The 18,966-nt window shown below is 40.4% G+C and overlaps 1 protein-coding gene across 2 annotated transcripts in view; it reads left to right on the top strand.

The window, feature by feature from the left end:
• The window catches only part of fbn2b (fibrillin 2b), a 287,896-nt gene that overhangs the window by 25,545 nt on the left and 243,385 nt on the right, over positions 1–18,966 (top strand). For both annotated transcript variants that reach the window (XM_063032677.1, XM_063032678.1), the window contains 2 exons: positions 10,103–10,185; positions 12,112–12,210. In XM_063032677.1, the coding sequence (XP_062888747.1) occupies positions 10,103–10,185; positions 12,112–12,210 (182 nt within the window). The remainder of the gene's footprint in view (positions 1–10,102; positions 10,186–12,111; positions 12,211–18,966) is intronic.

The raw sequence follows: 18,966 nt of genomic DNA, 5'->3' as shown, positions 1-18,966 counted from the left end.
TAGTGTTTGGCGGTCTAAGCAGGTCATAATGGGTATGAAGCTATGTTTTCATCAGTGCAATGGCTGGAGCCATTTTGGTGGTGGTGAGAGCTGTGATATGGTATGTCAGCAAGAACTGCTAAGATGCTAGTTGAGGGATCTGGTTCCCACTGAAGTCTTCATTGTTACTTCATTGTTTGCACGAATTATTCAGTAAGCTATTAGTGGCTGGATGATACGGTGCTGACATGATGTGGTGAATACCATTTCCTTCAATAAATGCCTTAAAATCTTCAGAGAGGAGTTGTGGGCCATTGTCACTTACAAACTGTTGAGTAAGCCCAGAACAGCTAAAGATGGAATGTACTCCTCAATGCAATTTTCAGATGTAGTGTTCTTTGTGATGGCAACCTCAGGCCATTTGCTGTGTGCATTCTCTACAACCAAGAGCATGTGGCCTTCTGCAGGTCCTGCAGAATCTGTGTGGATCCTCTGACATGGTTCTTCAGGCCAATCCCATAGATGCAAAGGAGCAAGTTGAGGAACATTTCTTACTCACTGACAATGTGAGCATGTTTTGACCTTCTCTTCAACGGTTATATCCAATCCTGGCTACCAGAAGTAACTGCGTGGAGTGTCTTTAATATGCACTATGTTGAAGTGTACTGCATGTAGCTTTTCAAGCACTTGCTTTTTTACATAGTAGCCCATAGTAACCATCCTGCTTGGACTGTGAGCTCCTTCCATGGAGCCCGGTAAGGTTTCAATTCTACGGTTGGTTCTCCTTTCCATTCATGAGTTACCATGTCCACCACTTTAGATAGAACAGGGTCAGTACGTGTGTGCTTCCAGACCTTCTCCGCAGTTATCAGAGCTGTAGGTACTTCCTTGAAATAAAAGATCTCTTTTGGGGATAGCTCTGGAGTTGTGACAACTAACAAAAGTCTGGATAGTCCATCAGCATTCGGATGCTGCTTGGATTTCCTGTACTTTATATCATACTAGCATGCAGATGGTAACAGAGCCAAACATTGTATTTGACTAGCAGCCAGAGAAGGACCCTAATGCCAGCATGTGTACCAAAAACTGACATCAAGGGATGATGATCTGTCAGTGCTGTAAATTGTCGACCTAAGAGGAAATGGTGAAATTTCTTAACTCCAAAGACAATTGCGTGTGCTTCCCACTCAAACTGAGCATTCTGGGTTTCTACCTTGCTTTATGCCCTTGATGCGAAAACAGTTTGACTCTTTTCATCTGATAGCATGATGTGTGAGATAATTGACCCCACACCTTAGTGTGATGTGTCACAGGTCAACTGTATGGGCAATGACAAGTTGAAGTGCGTGAATACTTCAGATTGTAACCAAATCTGTTTTGGCCTTTTTAAAAGTCTCCTCACAGTGAATTGTCCACTGCCAGTGTGTTAATTTACTTAAAAGCTCATGAACTGGTTTCAGCATGCTAGCTAGTTTAGGAACAAACTTTGCGTAGTATGTTTGTAGTCCTAAGAAAGATCTTAATTGTCTTACATTCAGTGGCGATGGAGCCTCAATGATTGTCTTCAACTTTGGTGCCTTGTGAAGCCCTGGATTTGTCTATCACATGGCTCAAACATTCAATCAAAGGTCAAAAGAATTCACACTTGTCCTTCCAGATCCTTAGTCCCTATTCCTTGAGTCTTTGTCGTGTAGCTTCCAAATTTTGTAGGTGCTCACGCTAATTTTTCCCAGTAACGAGTAAGTCATCCAAATAGCAATGCGCTCCCGTCAACCCACTCAGGAACTGGTCCATTGCTAGCCAAAAAAGGGCAGGAGCTGATGTGATGCCAAATGGAAGTCTTCAGTACCTGAACACTCTTTTTGAGTCACTATGTTCGACAGTTCCTGAGACTCTGACTCCAAATGCATCTGCAAGTACAGCTGACACAAGCCTGTCCTCCAGCCAACCCTGCAAAAAGGTCATCAATGAGGGGAGGAGGGTATTGCTCAGCCATAAGAACCGGATTAATTGTTACCTTGAAGTCTCCACGAAGTCTTAAAGACCCATCCTTTTTTAGGACAGAACCACTAGAATTGCCCATTTACTCACACACACTGGTTCCAATACCTTACTCTGGATCAGTTTTTCCAGTTCGCCCTCTAGCTTTGGCTCGAGGATGTATTAAACAGTTCTTGCCTTCACTGGGTGTTGTGTCTGGCTTAACAGCCAGTTTAACAGTGATTCCTTTCATTCTGCCCAATTCTCCATTGAATACTTCTGCATGTTTCTTCACCACTTCTGGTAGACCAGTGCTCCCACCAATGAAGTACACTTTGTGCCAGTTGAATTTGAGCTGCTCCAACCACGAGCGGCCCAGAAGTGCTGGAGATTTACCTTTAACAGTGTACAGTGGAAGTTTCTTTCTCAGTTCATTAATCCCCACTGTAACATGTACTACTCCCCTCACTGGAACAACCTCACCAGTGTAAGTCTTTGAAGTAAACCTTGCCCCTTCTGGGGTGAGATGCTGCAATTTCTCCTTGTAAACTATCTTTGACACCAGCACCAGTGTACACCTTCATCCTCACTGTGATCCCATCCATCCATGGGTCACCCAATAGCCACCTTTGTGTCCTGAAACAGATAAAACACGTAAAGCTGCTTCAACCACAGAGAGGGAGACATTCACTCTGTCCTCAGTATGTTCCATTTTGTTCACATTTCTTTTCATTTTTCCAAAAGTAATTTTTCTTTATTACAGTGTTTTTGTTTGGCAGTGTCTTTTATTTTTACGGGTGTGTGCACTCAATAGGTTCCTTTTTGCCACAACTTCAGCAATCTAAATCCTTATTCCAGCATTCTTTTGCTAAGTAACTATTTTTGCCAGAACAGTAACATTGATTGCCAGTAGGTGTCTTATTCTTAAAGTCAGTAGAAAATTTATGAACTTGGGAAGATGTGCTTCTTTAGCTGCCATCTCCATAGATATACGAATCTCAATTGCCTTCTGTAATGTTAGTCAGTCTTATGTAAGTAAACGTTTTTGAATTGCCTCACTATGCAGACCTCATCTAAGTTTATCATGTAGCATGTCATTCAGTGGCTGCCCAAAATCACAGTGTTCAGATTGTTGCTACAGCACCGCCACAGTCTGTGAGATAGACTCACCTTCCTCGTGATTCCTTTTATGAAATCTAACCTTTTCAACAGTAATCAAAGGTTTAGGTGAATAGTGGTCCTTTAACACTAGCTATGATCTCATGAAGCTTATCGTCAGGCTTAGCAGGTTGTACTAGACTGTGTAATAAATTAAACCTTTCATCACAGTCAGAAAAGTTAGAAAACAAATATCATCTGAAATTTGATTTTCCAGTGCAAACTACTCAAATATTTCAGTATATCAACTCCATTGCTCTGTTGTTACATCATACAGCCCCGTACTTCCATACATTGTCACCATTTTCAAACACAATAACGTTCCAGAAAAGTTAACTAGCCTTATCACTCTCTCTCTCTCTCTCTCTCTCTCTCTCTCTTATTTGTTTAATTGAATCATCCTGTTCTCATTCTCTCTGCTCGGGTTCTTCACTCACCACACTTCCTGCCGCTGTTTTCTTGTGGCATGCTATGCCTTCTTTTGCACACACACATTATGCAGTGGTACACTGCCAGTGTTGCACATGGACTTTTCTTGATGAATGGAGCAAAACAGTAAATATCACATGAGGACTTGTCACCTTGTCGCCATTTGTTATGTTTGTGGTACTGGGACACTGGATGACCATTAATAACACACACAAGAGACGGAGAAGTGAGGAACAAACATGCAGTTATTTAGTTCGCTTGTAAGTCATCTATACAGAATGCTCTCTCACATTACGCTCAGTATGTAACACAGGGAAGTTTTAACAGTAACTTAAGGGTCAAAATATACATGATAATATACTCAGAACCACAAAAGAACAATTTTCTTACACCTTTGTTTTAAATGGGCTATCCCTCCTTTTTAAATGATGACTACTAGATTCTTGACAAGAAATATCCTCGTCACATGTATCCTATCAAGACCCCTCAGGATCTTCTATGTTACCTCTCACTTTTCCAAACTCCAGCACATAAAAGCCAAAGCTGATCCAATATCTTTTCTTTAAAGGTGACCCAACCTTTGTAGTTATTAGTCCAGTAAACCTTCCCCACGCTTCCTAACAGTACTGCTAACACAGTCACCTGAAGCTCTTGGAGAGCTGCAGTTTATAAATACAAAGGTTTTTATATAGCGGCACACTTGGATAGCAGTAGGATCGGTCCGAGTCAGCATGGATTTACGAAGGGGAAATCATGCTTGACTAATCTTCTGGAATTTTTTGAGGATGTAACTATGAAAATGGACAAGGGAGAGCCAGTGGATATAGTGTACCTGGACTTTCAGAAAGCCTTTGATAAGATCCCACATAGGAGATTAGTGGGCAAAATTGGAGCACATGGTATTGGGGGTAGGGTACTGACATGGATAGAAAATTGGTTGGCCGACAGGAAACAGAGTAGGGATTAACGGGTCCCTTTCAGAATGGCAGGCAGTGACTAGTGGGGTACCGCAAAGCTTGGTGCTGGGACCGCAGTTATTTACAATATACATTAATGATTTAGATGACGGGATTAAAAGTAACATTAGCAAATTTACAGATGACACAGAGCTGGGTGGCAGGGTGAAATGTGAGGAGGATGTTATGAGAATGCAGGGTGACTTGGACAGGTTGGGTGAGTGGGCAGATGCATGGCAGATGCAGTTTAATGTGGATAAATGTGAGGTTATCCACTTTGGTGGCAAGAACAGGAAGGCAGATTACTATCTGAATGGTGTCAAGTTAGGAAAAGGGGAAGTACAACGAGATCTAGGTGTCCTTGTTCATCAGTCAGTGAAAGTAAGCATGCAGGTACAGCAGGCAGTGAAGAAAGCTAATGGCATGTTGGCCTTCATAACAAAGGAAGTTGAGTATAGGAGCAAAGAGGTCCTTCTGCAGTTGTACAGGGTCCTGGTGAGACCACACCTGGAGTATTGTGTTCAGTTTTGGTCTCTAAATTTGAGGAAGGACATTCTTCCTATGGAGGGAGTGCAGCGTAGGTTCACGAGGTTAATTCCTGGGATGGCGGGACTGTCACATGTTGAAAGATTGGAGTGACTGGGCTTGTATACACTGGAATTTAGAAGGATGTGAGGGGATCTGATTGAAATATATAAGATTATTAAGGGATTGGACACGCTAGAGGCAGGAAACATGCTCCCGATGTTAGGGGAGTCCAGAACCAGAGGCCACAGTTTAAGAATAAGGAGTAGGCCATTTAGGATGGAGTTGAGGAAAAACTTTTTCACCTAGAGAGTTGTGGATCTGTGGAATGCTGTGCCTCAGAAGGCAGTGGAGGCCAAGTCTCTGGATGATTTCAAGAAAGAGTTAGATAGAGCTCTTAAAGATAGTGGAGTCAAGGGATATGGGGAGAAGGCAGTAACGGGCTACTGACTGTGGATGATCAGCCATGATCGCAGTGAATGGTGGTGCTGGCTAGAAGGGCCGAATGGCCTACTCCTGCACCTATTGTCTAGTGTCTATTGTTTTGAAATTCACATTAGCCCAGACTATATCATTTGTCTTGACAAAAGTGTGAGCTAGAGATTCTATTGTATAGTGCAACTATGCTTTTGAATTTTAAATGCAAATGGTAGAAAGCTGCTTTGCTGTTATTATGGAGGTACACAACCTTGGGGAAATGGCGAGGTGTCTCAGCCATCTATTCCCTGGCATGGTTTTCCTGTTAAATGCTTTTTATAGAAATAGTAGTTGCTACCATGTACACACTCCCTTTCTGGCAAAGAATCGGGTATTCAGATCCTTAATATGTTCTTCCATGCTGAAGATTATGTCATTGAGTCTGATCCTGATCCCAATGCATGCACTTTCAAGCAGAATTACTAGATAGTGATCAGGTACAATGATTCATTAGTTCAATGAATGCCCTCCCTAATTCATAGCTCTGAGGCTAATTGTAATCACCAACACTCAGCTGATATAAAATTCTCAGGTATTTGCATTTCAATGATGCTCTATTTATGTTTCTAGCCATCTGGCTTGTCCTCTTCCCTTTCCCCCAGTTTTTTATTCTGGCATCTTCCTCCTTACTTTTCAGTGCTGATTAAAGGTCTCGGCCCAAAACATTGACTGTTTATTCATTTCCATAGATGCTGCCTGATTTGCTGAGTTCCTCCAGCATTCTGTGTGTTGCTCTGGATTTCTGGCATCTGCAGAATCTCTTGTGTTTACGTTTCTGTTCCTCAGATTTCAAGTCCTCCAAAGACTCAAAGTCTGAGTTACGATGGGGTCAATCCATACCTTACAATGGATCAATAAAACATCAGAACTACTCACAAGAGTTCCTGCAAAACAAAGCCCATTGCAATAAATCAATATAATATGCTACTAGTGAAAACATTGAGATGAAAATTAGCACTGAGTTTACCTTAGAGAGAAAGCCAATATATGTCAACATTTAAAATATTTTAACAATGTTGGAACTGAATCCAGGCTAAGAGAAACTTGGTTTGACAATGGTTCTGTAAGAAACCACAAATGCTGGAATCTGGAGCAAAAATATAAAACTGCTGAAAGCGCTCAGTGTGTCAAGTATATTGGTCCCTTTGTCTCCTCATATGGTCCTTAGGACCATAAGACTGACCATAAGATGTAGGAACAGAATTAGGTCATTTAGCCTATCTAGTCTGCTTGGCCATTCCATCATGGCTGATATATTATCCCTCTCAACTTAATTCTCTCGTCTTCTCCCCGTAACCTTTGATGCCCTTACTTATCAAGAATTTACCATCCTCCCCTTTAAATATACCCAATGGCTTCCACAGCCATCTGTGGCTTTGAATTCCACAGGTTCAGCAGCCTCTGGCTAAAGAAATTTCTCCTCATCTCCGTTCCAAAGGGATGTCCTTGTATTCTGAGACTGTGCCCTCTGATCCTAGTCTCCCCTGCTATTGGAAACATTCTCTCAGCATCCACTTTACCAAGGCAATTCAATATTCAATAAGGTCCCTCCCTCCCTCATTCTTCTAAACTCCACTGAGTACAGCCCGGAGCCATCAAACACTCAGTTCTTGACCTGCTGAGTTTTCCAGCAGTTTATTTTTTGCTTAACAGTTCTACTTGATTGCCAATATTTATGAGCTCTTGCTAAAATAGCTTATTTTATATGAGGCATAGGTCATAAATCTAATTTAGAATCACTTTTGAAATAACAAATACAGGACACCAGTTTCTGCTGTCTTTCCTGACCCTACTTTAATTTTCTGTGAGTGAACCAATGATTATACAAGCTGATTTTATGATACACTGAGAGATCTGCTAAACCATTGCTTATGTTCTTCATGCATTTTTACTTATAGTACTGCAAGATACTGCTTCTTAGCTTTGCTGTAGTTTCAAATTTTTGAGTTCAAAATTCAAATTACCTTCTATTCCAAATATCTTACACCAACTATCTCAATGTTGTTGTTTTTATATTTTTCTTCTGCAATAAAAGACACTATTAAACCCCAAACTTGAATCAATACAGAATGGTTTACTTCATCCTATCATTCCATCCTTGATGTAAGATGGAAGCTGTCCTTTAATTCTTGCTCTTGTTGTTAGCAGATTATTGATCATGCATTGATTTCATATAATGTAAGACATCCATATAGTAATTCAAATTAAGTATAACTAGAAAGTTATAAGATTGTTTGATACAGTCATGTCCTGATGTCTAGATGTGTGGATTTAAAGCAAGAGACTTCTACTAATGATTACAATTAAAAAAAAAGAACATAGTATGTTTAGATCTAAAACTTGTAATTAAGAATTCTGCTTGGAAAACTATCATACAACAATAAGCAATCAATTACCTATTCCTCTTGAGTTGACTAGTTACATATTTGATGTAAGCTGGAAATGGAAAATTTGAAGCTGCAATAATTTCCATAGCATCTGGCAAAATGTTTCAAACAGTATCATAGCAGTAATGCCAAGCTGCATGGGAAGATTCTAGGAAAGAAGACCTAAACCTTGGATAAATTTTTGGGCTTTAAGGTCACCAGTGGTGAGGTATAGGAAAACAAAAAGAATTCCAGAACCACAGACGTAAAAACAATTGGCACCTTAGCAAACTCATGTTACAAGGCCATAATCTTTCAGGATTTACCAAAATAATATATTTTACCAGTTCAAAGCACAGCTGTGATGTTACAGTGGAACAATTGTTCCTCTAACTGCTGGAATCATGCCTAACATATATTCTAACTCAGGCCTTCCTGAATCTTTGGATTATTTGCAGCTAGGTACCTTCTGCAAATTACAGATACCGCCTGGTCCATTACAGGTAAAACCCTCCCCACCATTGAGCATATTTGCATGGAGCATTGCCACAAGTAAGAAGTATGCATTATCTAAGAATGTTACCATCCAGGCTGTGCTCTATTCTCACTACTAACGTCAGGCAGGAGGTACAGAAGCCTTAGGTCCCACACCACCAGGTTTAGAAACAGTTATCCTACAACCATCAGGCTCCTGAACCGGCGTGGATAACTTCACTCACCACATCTCTGATTTCACAACCTAAAGACGGGCTTTTAAGTTTTCTTTACAACTCATGCTGTCTGTATTAATTTTTTTTTTCACTTTCTCAATTTATCTTCTTTTGTACATTTGGTTGTTTGTCAGCCTTTATGTATAGTTTTTCAGAAATCCTATTGTATTTCTTTATTTTCCTGTAAATGTCTGCAAGAAAATGAATTTCAGGGTAGTATTTGTTAACATATATGTACTTTGAATGACAAATTTATTTTTGATATTTGAATATTTCCTCTAGGTATTGCTCCCAATTAATACAACAAATATTTTAAACTAATTATCTAGCATTTCCTAGAAGACGAATACTTGCCAGTTCCTTGCTGGAGAGAAATGCATGCCAGATTTCCCTGAACATCAGTGTATAAATATATGTCTTTCATTTTCCATGCAGTCAGATTAACTTTCTGCTATTCCTTCAGTAAATCACCTGGGTCATTCCAACATCATTAAGTGCTACCATAACGTTTTATTGTAATAAATTATGTGATGTTGATACTTGGTTGAAATGAGTTGTAATAATTCAGCATTTATTTTGCTTACTCAAGCCAGGTAAGTAGTATGGACAGCTGGGCTTTGTCAAATAAAAGGCTGATTCAGCTGTGCACCCTAATGCTCACTGAACCTGGGAATCCTTATGACCCATCAAATTGCCTGGAATTGCTGACATTATAGGAATGTTCTCCATTCTTCTACCAGCAGGAGGTGAACTAGGGGGTGGGGGGAGGTGAGACGGCTATGTTCCTTGCATTCTCACATGACCACAGTGCTAATGTGATCAAGCCCCCAATAAGGAAACATTTAAATTTTACCTTCTGCCTGAGAAGGGAATTCTGATAGGTGAGAGCCAGAGAATTCTATTTTAATGTCGACAGATGCGTTTAAGTGCCACCAGGCGAGGGAACAGTAATGCACCTATTAACATCGAGAACAATTCCTCCCTTTCAATATAATGCCAAGTAGTTAGGTTACCTTGTATGCAAACACTAAAGTATTGGAAGGAGAGTTGAATGCTGATGAGTTGCTCAGGGCACATCCTAATGTACAAGTCAAGGAATGGGACTGAATTCAATGTAATTATGACTGTATGTTTTGGAAGTGGGCTGCATGCATTCTTAGGGATGAAAAGTAAAGTTACCTTGTTTATGGGGTTGTTTTATTTGCTGCAAAAGCAAACTTAGAGAAGATTGTTTCTTTGCACACTTTTAACATTTCCTGTAGTTGCTTATGACAAGCAATATTACATTTTTAAAACAAAACAAAGATTGAACTTTTAAGAAGGATGTGCAAAATAAAGCTGTATTGGAAGCTACACAGGTAAACCTATCCCTTCCCTATACAAATATGGCACAGGCAGTGACAGGAAGGAGTTAAGATGTAGCTCTGTCCCAACCTCCACCCTACCATAACAAGCAGTTATGAACAAAAGTGTTACGGTATCAGAGAAGTCCATTTAATCTTTGTATTTACTTTTCTTTCAGACCTAATGTATGCGGATCTCGATTTCACTCCTATTGCTGTCCTGGATGGAAAACATTACCTGGTGGTAACCAATGTATTGTGCGTAAGTACTGCCAACTTAGTGGAAATAGTGAGCCTCTTTATTTTATGTTCTGAAGATCATCTTCATAGTCCATTATTATCATTATGTGCCCTGTCATATGACGTGGGCAATCATGGTCTCCATCAGAATGATTGTTCTTGGCAAACTTAACAGAAGTGGTTTGCCTTCTTCTGGGCAGTGTCTGTACAAGATGGATGAGCCCAGTCAATATCAATACTCTTCAGTGATTGTCTGCCTGCCATCAGTCGTTGCATAACCAGGATTTGTGATATGCACCAGTTGCTCATAGGACCATCCACCACCTGCTCCCACGGCTTCATGTGACCCTGATCAGGGGGCTTAGCAGGTGCTACCCCTTGCCCAGGGTAACCTGCAGGCTAATGGAGGGAGGGAGCGCCCTATACCTCATTTGGTAGAGACATATCTCCACCCCGCCACCCAGTTCTGAAGATAGCCTAACAATTTCCAGATTGTATTAAGTTTGCATGTGTGCACACAACAGCGCTTAGACTAGTCTGTCAGAGTTGCCAACCTCTAACATTACCTTTGACACTGTGATACAATGTCCCACAGCTGTGAGGGCAACCCCATTGGCTCCAGATCCAAAAACTCCAAAGGCCACTATGTTTCAAATATAATTTTTGCTCGAGTTTCACAGATTGTAAATATTCCTGTTTTTAACTACTCAAATTTAGGGATTTTAAATGTTTTTTTCTTCCCTCTAGCTCTGTTCTTTCATTCCACCATTTAAATTTGTTCTCTTGCCTATCCAACCGACTGAATCTCCTCTTCCTCCCGTTCATTGAAGCCACAACTTTAATTAGCCAAAACAGTCCAAGAAAACTATGAGCATTACCAGCCAGTGAAAAGATCAAAGGCGGATAACCACCGTGCAGCAGGGCCACACACAGCAAGCCACTCTTTGATAACAGAAAAATTGTGTTAAAAATAAAATGTGTCTGCCCTTGGCTTGATGACTATTGGGCACTGGTTTTTAAAATTATCAGTGAGGTTTTGGGGGTGACACTGAGACCTTGCCCGCTTATAGCTATTTGGTGCGGCAGATGATGATTTGGGTTTAAACGCAAGCCAGTCGCATATGATTGCATTTACATCGCTATTGGCCCGTAGGAGAATTTTGCTGGTTTGGAAATCTGCCACTCCCCCACCTAACTGCTGCTGCTTGGTTAGAAGATGTAATGTTTTTTCTGAAATTAGAAAAGATTAAATTCACTTTGAGGGGGTCTGTGAAAAAGTTCTATTCGAAATAGGGACCTTTCTTATCATATTTTGGGAGTCTTAAGCAATTGCCTACTAGTTGAGGGCATTTGACTGTACTTGGGAAGTTGCCTCCCATTTAACACGCTTATAATTTACCTCACAGGGTGGTTGATGAATTGTAAATATGAGTGTATTTTGGATCATCTGACAAGCTACAGATGTGTGTGAGCGGTCGTCTTGAAGTAGTGTGGGGGTATGGTTGTGAAATGTCCGTACTTGTATTTGTGGATTGTTGTGTTGTAAATATATTAGCTGCCATGATATGTTCGGGGAGGGCGGGTGGGGGGAAGTTTGCTTGGGGGTACAATATAAAAGCAAAATGGAGGAAAATGTAATCCATTATATATTCTGTATTGTGTCATTCCTTCAATAAAAATAAAAATTTTTAAAAAATGTGTCAATCATCATGTGACTGCTTGGTATAATTTATAATGCCATAATGTCAGTGTAAATCTAACCTCAGGGTCAACTTAACTATTCTTTCTCGATAGATGTAACATCACTAAGTGTGAGAATTACCATAAATTGGAAAAAAAAATGGCTTTAGCTGAGTTAAAAACAGCCAAAGAACAGTTAATTATTTCTTTGATTGCTTTGCACCATACTGCTACTTTCTGAAGTGTTTATCCTTTTGGTTTTGTCCAGCCATTTGTCGCAACACTTGTGGTGATGGTTTCTGCTCCAGACCAAATATGTGCACTTGCTCCAATGGGCAGCTCTCTCCAGGGTGTGGATCTGGCTCTGGTAAGTGACATTGCCTTTGCTACAGAGAATGTGATAATGTACAGACACCAGCACCCTTCATTCAATCAAATTAATGCCCTGATCTATAAAAAGATTTTACTCTGCACAGTCACATCAATCAGATGCAGTACAAATTATTTTAAGGGAGAAGAACTCACTATATTGTCACATTGGGCTTTCCCTACTTGAGTACAACAGGAATAGATGCAGAGTAAAGCTCACTTACACCGACTTGAAATTCACTGCATTGGGTCACTGCATCCATCAGATAGGGGAAACACATCCTTCAATACTGAGCTCAGTTGAAATCTAGTGATTAATGTCTAATCACCATACCTAAAACATGGACTAATAAGGAAGATGAAAAATAGTCTAGGCACACTGATTTTAGGCATGCAGCTGACAATAGACTCTGTCACTCTTTGTTTGAGCTCTAATTATCAGCCTCTTGAGATACTACAGTCATCGGAGTGCCATGCTGCCTCTGGTGTTATAATTAGCTTTTCCTGGATGCGAAATTGTGGGTAGTGTTCGTGAAGAATATATATGGACATGAATAGCTGGGAGACTTACACACGCATCAATTATCCAATAGCTATAACGCATCGAAAATTCCAGTTTCATCCTCTCAGGAACTAGATCAAATTCTAACTGTACTCAAGAGAATTATGCAAGACATTATCGTATCACTGGCTGCTAGAGCCTTGAGGTCACTGATTTTTTGTTTAGTAGTCATTTGTTCTCACTGGAAGATACCTAAGAATCATATTGAGAAACCATTTATAATTTTTATTCTGAAGTTAAGTTTAGCCCTTCTCTGCATTTAAAAATTTCACCTACAGGGCAATGATGAATAAAGTTAGTACTGTTTGTTGGTTATCCTCTGGAAAAAAGTACTCATGCATGCAAGTTTGGTAATCCTTGAGTTTCACTAGAAATTCAATTTTCAGAGTAAGTGTAGGCGTGCACTCAGTGCATTGGTGAATGTTAGTCTAGAACTTTGTATTCAAGTCTACAATGTGTATTAGGCAACACACACAAAGTGCTGGAGGAAATCAGCAAGTTAGGCAGCATCAATTGAGGGCAATAAACAGTCAACATTTTGGGCCAAGATCCTTCATCAAGAGTGAAGAAGGAGGAATCTAATAGGAGAGAACAGTCCCTTTCTTCCATATTCCACTATTCTCTCCTATCAGATTCCTCCTTCTTCAGCCCTTTACCTCTTCAGGGTATCCCCTCCCAGCTCTTTAAGTCATCACCCTCCCTGATCACCTACCTTCCCCCTCATCTGGTCTCACCTATCACCTATCAGCTTGTACTACTTCTCCTCCCCCCACTTCCTTATTCTGGCTTCCGCCCCCTTCCTTTCTGGTCCTGATTGTTGCGTATTTAATATTTCGGTAATATTTGAAAAAAATACATGGTTTGGTTAACCATTCTTTGTTTAATTAATTCATTATGGGTTTTATGTAAAAGTATGTGAATGGCATACATCATTACACCACATAAGTGCGCAACTCACTTAAGTAAAACCAAAGTGGAAACGTTTATCCCCGGATCCATGTTTCACTTTTGCTTAGTTTTTGTAGTTACAAATCATAAAAGTAACACGTAAGTTTTTAAACGAACCCGAGATGAAGAACTATCTGTTGAAGAACCACACATTTTGTCTCAGCAAATTGGGGGGTGGGGTGGGGGGGAAGAGAGAGAGAGGGAGAGATTTGAGTTAGAAAAAAGCACAGAACATTTTTTCCTTTGGAAGCACAGCAAGACGTTCAAGTTTAAAAAAAAAGGCGGCAAATGGAAGAAATTCACAGGTTCATAAACAAAGAGTATCAGGTAATAATAGTCATAAAAAAAGCAGAAATAGCTGGCTACATCAGAAAGATATGAACATTCATTTGCACAAGATATAACTGAATATTGTGTACTGAGCAAATTGAGCAATATTTTAAAGCAAATGAAATAGCAATGAAAAGCATGTGCCATTTTTGCTAAGTGCATTGGGTGAAAAGGCATACAGGTTGTTTAGAAGTTTAACTGCTCTACCCAAACCAGCCAAAATAAGCTTTGCTGTTATCATGAAAGTAATGAAGAAACATTTAGAACTGAAACTATTGTTGTTTGCAGAATGTTTTAGGTTTCATAAGCAGATTTAAAAAGAAGGGAAGTCAATTTCAGTGTACATCACTAAATTGAAGAAATGGCAACTCTTCACTAATTTAAGCATTGCCAGTTCAATAATGGGCTTAATTATGCCCTGAGAGATCATTTCATTTGTGGAATCTTACAAGAAAACATTCAAAAACAGCTCCTAACTGAAACACAGCTTACATTTAAAAGAACAATGGAAACAGCAGACAGAGGCGCAATTGAGTTGCAGTCAGGAATGAAAATGAGCGTAAACAAGATTGCAACGTCTGAGCAAAAATTGTCCTGGCCAAACAAATTGTTTCACTGTTGTGGCAGGGGCTCACATACTCCAGACCAATGCAGACCAAAGGCAAATCTTGCTGAAGATGCAACAATGTAGGACACAGACAAAGAGCATGTCGAACAGGCAAAAATAGATGGACTGTTTAGGGAAGAGAAAAAAAGAAAAAGTCAAGCTGCAGTTTCAGCAAGAGCACTAATCAGTGTGCTTTTAATGAAAAGACAGATAATGATGAGAGTGACACAGGACTGGGTAACCCTGAGATTTAAAGTGTGAATACTAACAATAGACAAGCAATATAGCTTACACCAGAAGTGAACGGCAAATTAATTAAAATGGAATTGGATACTGGCTCGACTGTTTCAGTCATTCCACAAAATGAATGTGAATGGCATTTCAAAGATACTGAACTAAAGCCTGCAGATATCCAACTAAGCACTTATACTGGAGAAAATATAACTTCTATGGGAATGACATACATAATAGTGAAATACAACAACCAACAAGCCACATTGGACTTGCATGTGGTTAAAAACTGGGGAGGGCCAGCATTAGGGAGAGGGGTGGTCGTGAGTGACAGAAAACTAAATTTTGATTGGAGTTCCATCCACCAGTTGCATGCCACATCCCTTGCAATAAAAACAACTGAAAGTGAATTAAGAAAGGAATTAAATAATGCCACAACTGTCTTCAATGAAATTAGAAAACTTAACCATATCAAAAGTAATATAGTGTTAAATGAAATTGCCACACCCATGTTTTAAAAAGCACGTTTGGGTTCTTATGCTATCTGTGACAAAGTAGCCTGTGAGCTAGATTACATGGAGGTTGAAAGAATTCTTTCCAAGGTTTGGTGGAGCCCATTGGCAAAGCCAGTAGTTGTCCGAGTAGCCAAGATGGATAGGTCTGTCAGGATCTGTGATGATTTTAAGATCACTATCAACCCAGTACTGAAAGTAGATCAATATCCTCTGCCCAGGATAGGGGATATCTTTGCAACTCTTTCTGGAGGGAAACCAAAACGGACAGTTGAAACCTACCTATAGATGGAGATGGATGAAGAGTCTAAAATGTTTCTCACCATGATCACTCATGAAAGACTTTTGAACTATGTAGCCCCCTGGTAAGCCTCAGGCTCGCTCAACTCGCTTCCGTCTAGGGGGGAGCAGTCTTCGACCCCTCCAAACTGGGTAATCAAGTTTGTGTGGATGCTGTGTGATGTACTCCACCCTGCCAAATAACAGACAGTACGCCATATGCGATTAAATAATAACACTTTATAGATCTGACTGGAACTATGTAATTAATAGAGAAAAAATATAAAAGGAAAGTAAAAGGCGCCAGTCTTATCAAAGTTCAACCACTTCGTGCACAACAGTTGGAGCTCAATTAACAGAATCTTCTTTCCACCATTCGATCCCCTCTGACCACCTCGACCCACCGCCTGGGACCAACCACGGCGGTCAACCAGACACTCCACACAAGTCTGTCTTCATCTCCTCTCCTCGCCAAAGACCCTTGGCCTCGGACTCCCGCTCGAGGTCCGTCCTGTCGGCCAGCTTACAGCATCACATCTCCTCTCGCTGTCCCCCTCGCGCCTTCTCCCCCAACACCCGCGAAAGCAATAGCTTACAGACACACAAGAAAGAATATAATCTATCCCAATTGGTTTGTTCTCTCTCTCATCAATAATATAACCCAAACAAGCAGAGAAAGAGAGAACTCCTTACATCGCAGTTATTATTACAGAAAAGCCATTTTAATTATAACATAACAAAGAAGCCATTTTGTTAGCCTTCGCAGTAACATAAAGGAAGAAACCCCTTACAGCTATAATAGACTTATTTATGGAGTAGCATCTGTACCTATACTCTGGCTGAAAGTTATGGACCGGGTGCTGCAAGGGCAGCCAGGCACTTGGTGTTACCTGGATGACATCATTGTTACCGGTAAGGAAGACAAGGAACATCTTCAAAATTTCAAGACAATGTTACAAAGATTAAAAGATCTTGGGTGTAGAGCCAGATGCAACAATTGTGAATTCTTTAAAACCAAGCATCACTAACTGTGGCCACACCATTGATGTACAAGGATTACACAAGTGTGCTGAGAAAATTCAAGCAGTGGTGGATGCCTCAAGGCTAAAGGGTGTGTCACAGTTGCAGTCCTTTTTAGGATTTGTCAATTACTATTACAGGTTGCTGCCAATCCTGGCTACTGTGCTCCACCCATTGAACTCATTACTTCAGAGCAGGAAGAAGAGGCAATAGACAAAGCAGTGTGAGATGGTTTTCCAAAAGGTGAAGGAAATGGTAATGTTAGATACTGTATTCACACATTTATCCACATCATACTTTTATGGGAGAGAGTTAACTCTAAAGTGTTGGAAGAGCTACATGCTAGTTATCTAGGCATGATCACAATGAAAGTGTTGGCTCAAAGTTTTGTCTGGTGGCCTTGGATAGGTCAGCAGATCAAGCAGCTTGCCATGCACTGTTCAAGATGCCAACACATCCAGGAGATGCCAAGAGCAGCGCCTCGCCTTACCTGGGAGTGGCCTGCATTGTCCTGGCAGAGGATTCATGTGGATTTTGCCAGGCCATTCATGGGCACAAATTTCTTGGTAGTAGTGGATGCAGCTACAAAATGGCCAGAAGTGTTCCTAATAACCTCCACTACAGCCTCGCACACTGCTGATGTGTTGAGAAGCCTCTTCTTAAGGACGTGTTCTAGAACATTTAGTCAGTGACAATGGACCATAGCTTGTTGTATAACAGTTTCAGTCATTCCTGAAAAAGAATGGAATAAGACATATTACATCTGTACTCTACCACCTAACTACAAGTGGCTTGGTGGAAAGGTTTGTCCAGAGTTTAAAGAACACACTGTGTTCAATTCAGCCGAACACAGTACACTGCCACTGAACCAGAAGCTCGCCAATTTCCTCCTTGCATTTCACAATGTAGCACACTTCACAACCAACAACTCAAAAGCTTTGCTGTTCTTGAGTTGTCCTTTTGTGCTCACGCTTGGATCTCCTCAAACCCAATGTCAGAAGGAGTATGCAGTACAAACAGGTGAGACAGATTGAGGGTTCCTTAAACAAGGAGGTTCAATGTTTCACTCTTGGACAAGCAGTCTTGGCGAGTGTCTACAGAAGTGATCAAAAGTGGGTACTTGGAAAGATTAAGGGCGGAAATGGAGAACTCTCCTACACAGTGGAGATTGCATCTGATATCATCTGGAGATGACACCTTGATCAGTAGAGGAGAGCAGAGTCAATTGTTAGTGAAGAAAGATGCCCAGAGCTGTCAGAACCACTTCCTGCAGTCCCAGAGTCAACTCTTACAGCCACCACGGAGAAGGTCCCAAAACCTGAGACTGTTTCACAGTCACAAGTCTCACCTGCAAAGCAGAGTGACCTCCCTTGATAGGAAAGACATTATCCCATAAGACTAAGAAATTCTTCACAGCCATTAAATCTTTAGGCCTGAATGGGATAATTTAAAACCTACTATGCTATGGATGTCTATATAGTATACTGTATGTGTAGTTGAGGTGCATTCTATATTGAATTGAAGTTTATAGCTGAGCAGGGAGGAGTGTTGTGTCTTTAATCTTTGAGTAATATTATAAATATATTGTTTGATTAAGCATTTTTTAAAAAATAATTCATTACAGGTTATATGTAAAAGTAAGTGAATGGCATATGTCATTACACCATGTCATAAGTGTAGTACTGACGAAAGTAAAACAAAGTAAATACGTTTATCCCTGGCTCCGTGTTTTTCTTTCAATTAATTTTTGGAGTTACAAAACATAACACTTTTGAAAGGCCTCTGTCCGAAACATGGACTGTATTCCCCTCCATAGATGCTGCTTGGCTTGCTGAATTCCTCCAGCATTTTGGGTGTATTGCTCAAGATTTCTAGTATCTGCAGAATCTCTTGTGTTCCAAAGAGTATCACGAGCTTTCTTGGGACTGCTGCCCACTGAGCCACAGCTAACAACTGATCCTCCTGGAAATGTAGGATACGCCCTACATCAAATCACTAGTCAGGTACAGGCTCTGATTGTTTCATGAGTATGTGCGACTGTAACCAGCCTCCAGTAGGATAATCTCAGTGAATGTGGAGACTGCAATAAGACATGGTTAAGATACATTGACCTGGCTGAGGAGTCAGTGATTTGAAAGCTCACTACTGAGTTGCATAGCCAGCTCTTGATGATCAATAAGATATAACCATTTGTCACTAAGATACAATCACTTGTGATTATTTCTGAAATCAACTATGCAAACTTTTAAAGGTATTATTAAAACA

The sequence above is a fragment of the Mobula hypostoma genome, chromosome 24 (assembly GCF_963921235.1).
Source record: "Mobula hypostoma chromosome 24, sMobHyp1.1, whole genome shotgun sequence".
NCBI classification, from domain to species: domain Eukaryota; kingdom Metazoa; phylum Chordata; class Chondrichthyes; order Myliobatiformes; family Myliobatidae; genus Mobula; species Mobula hypostoma.
This window is presented reverse-complemented; position numbering and strand designations above follow the sequence as displayed.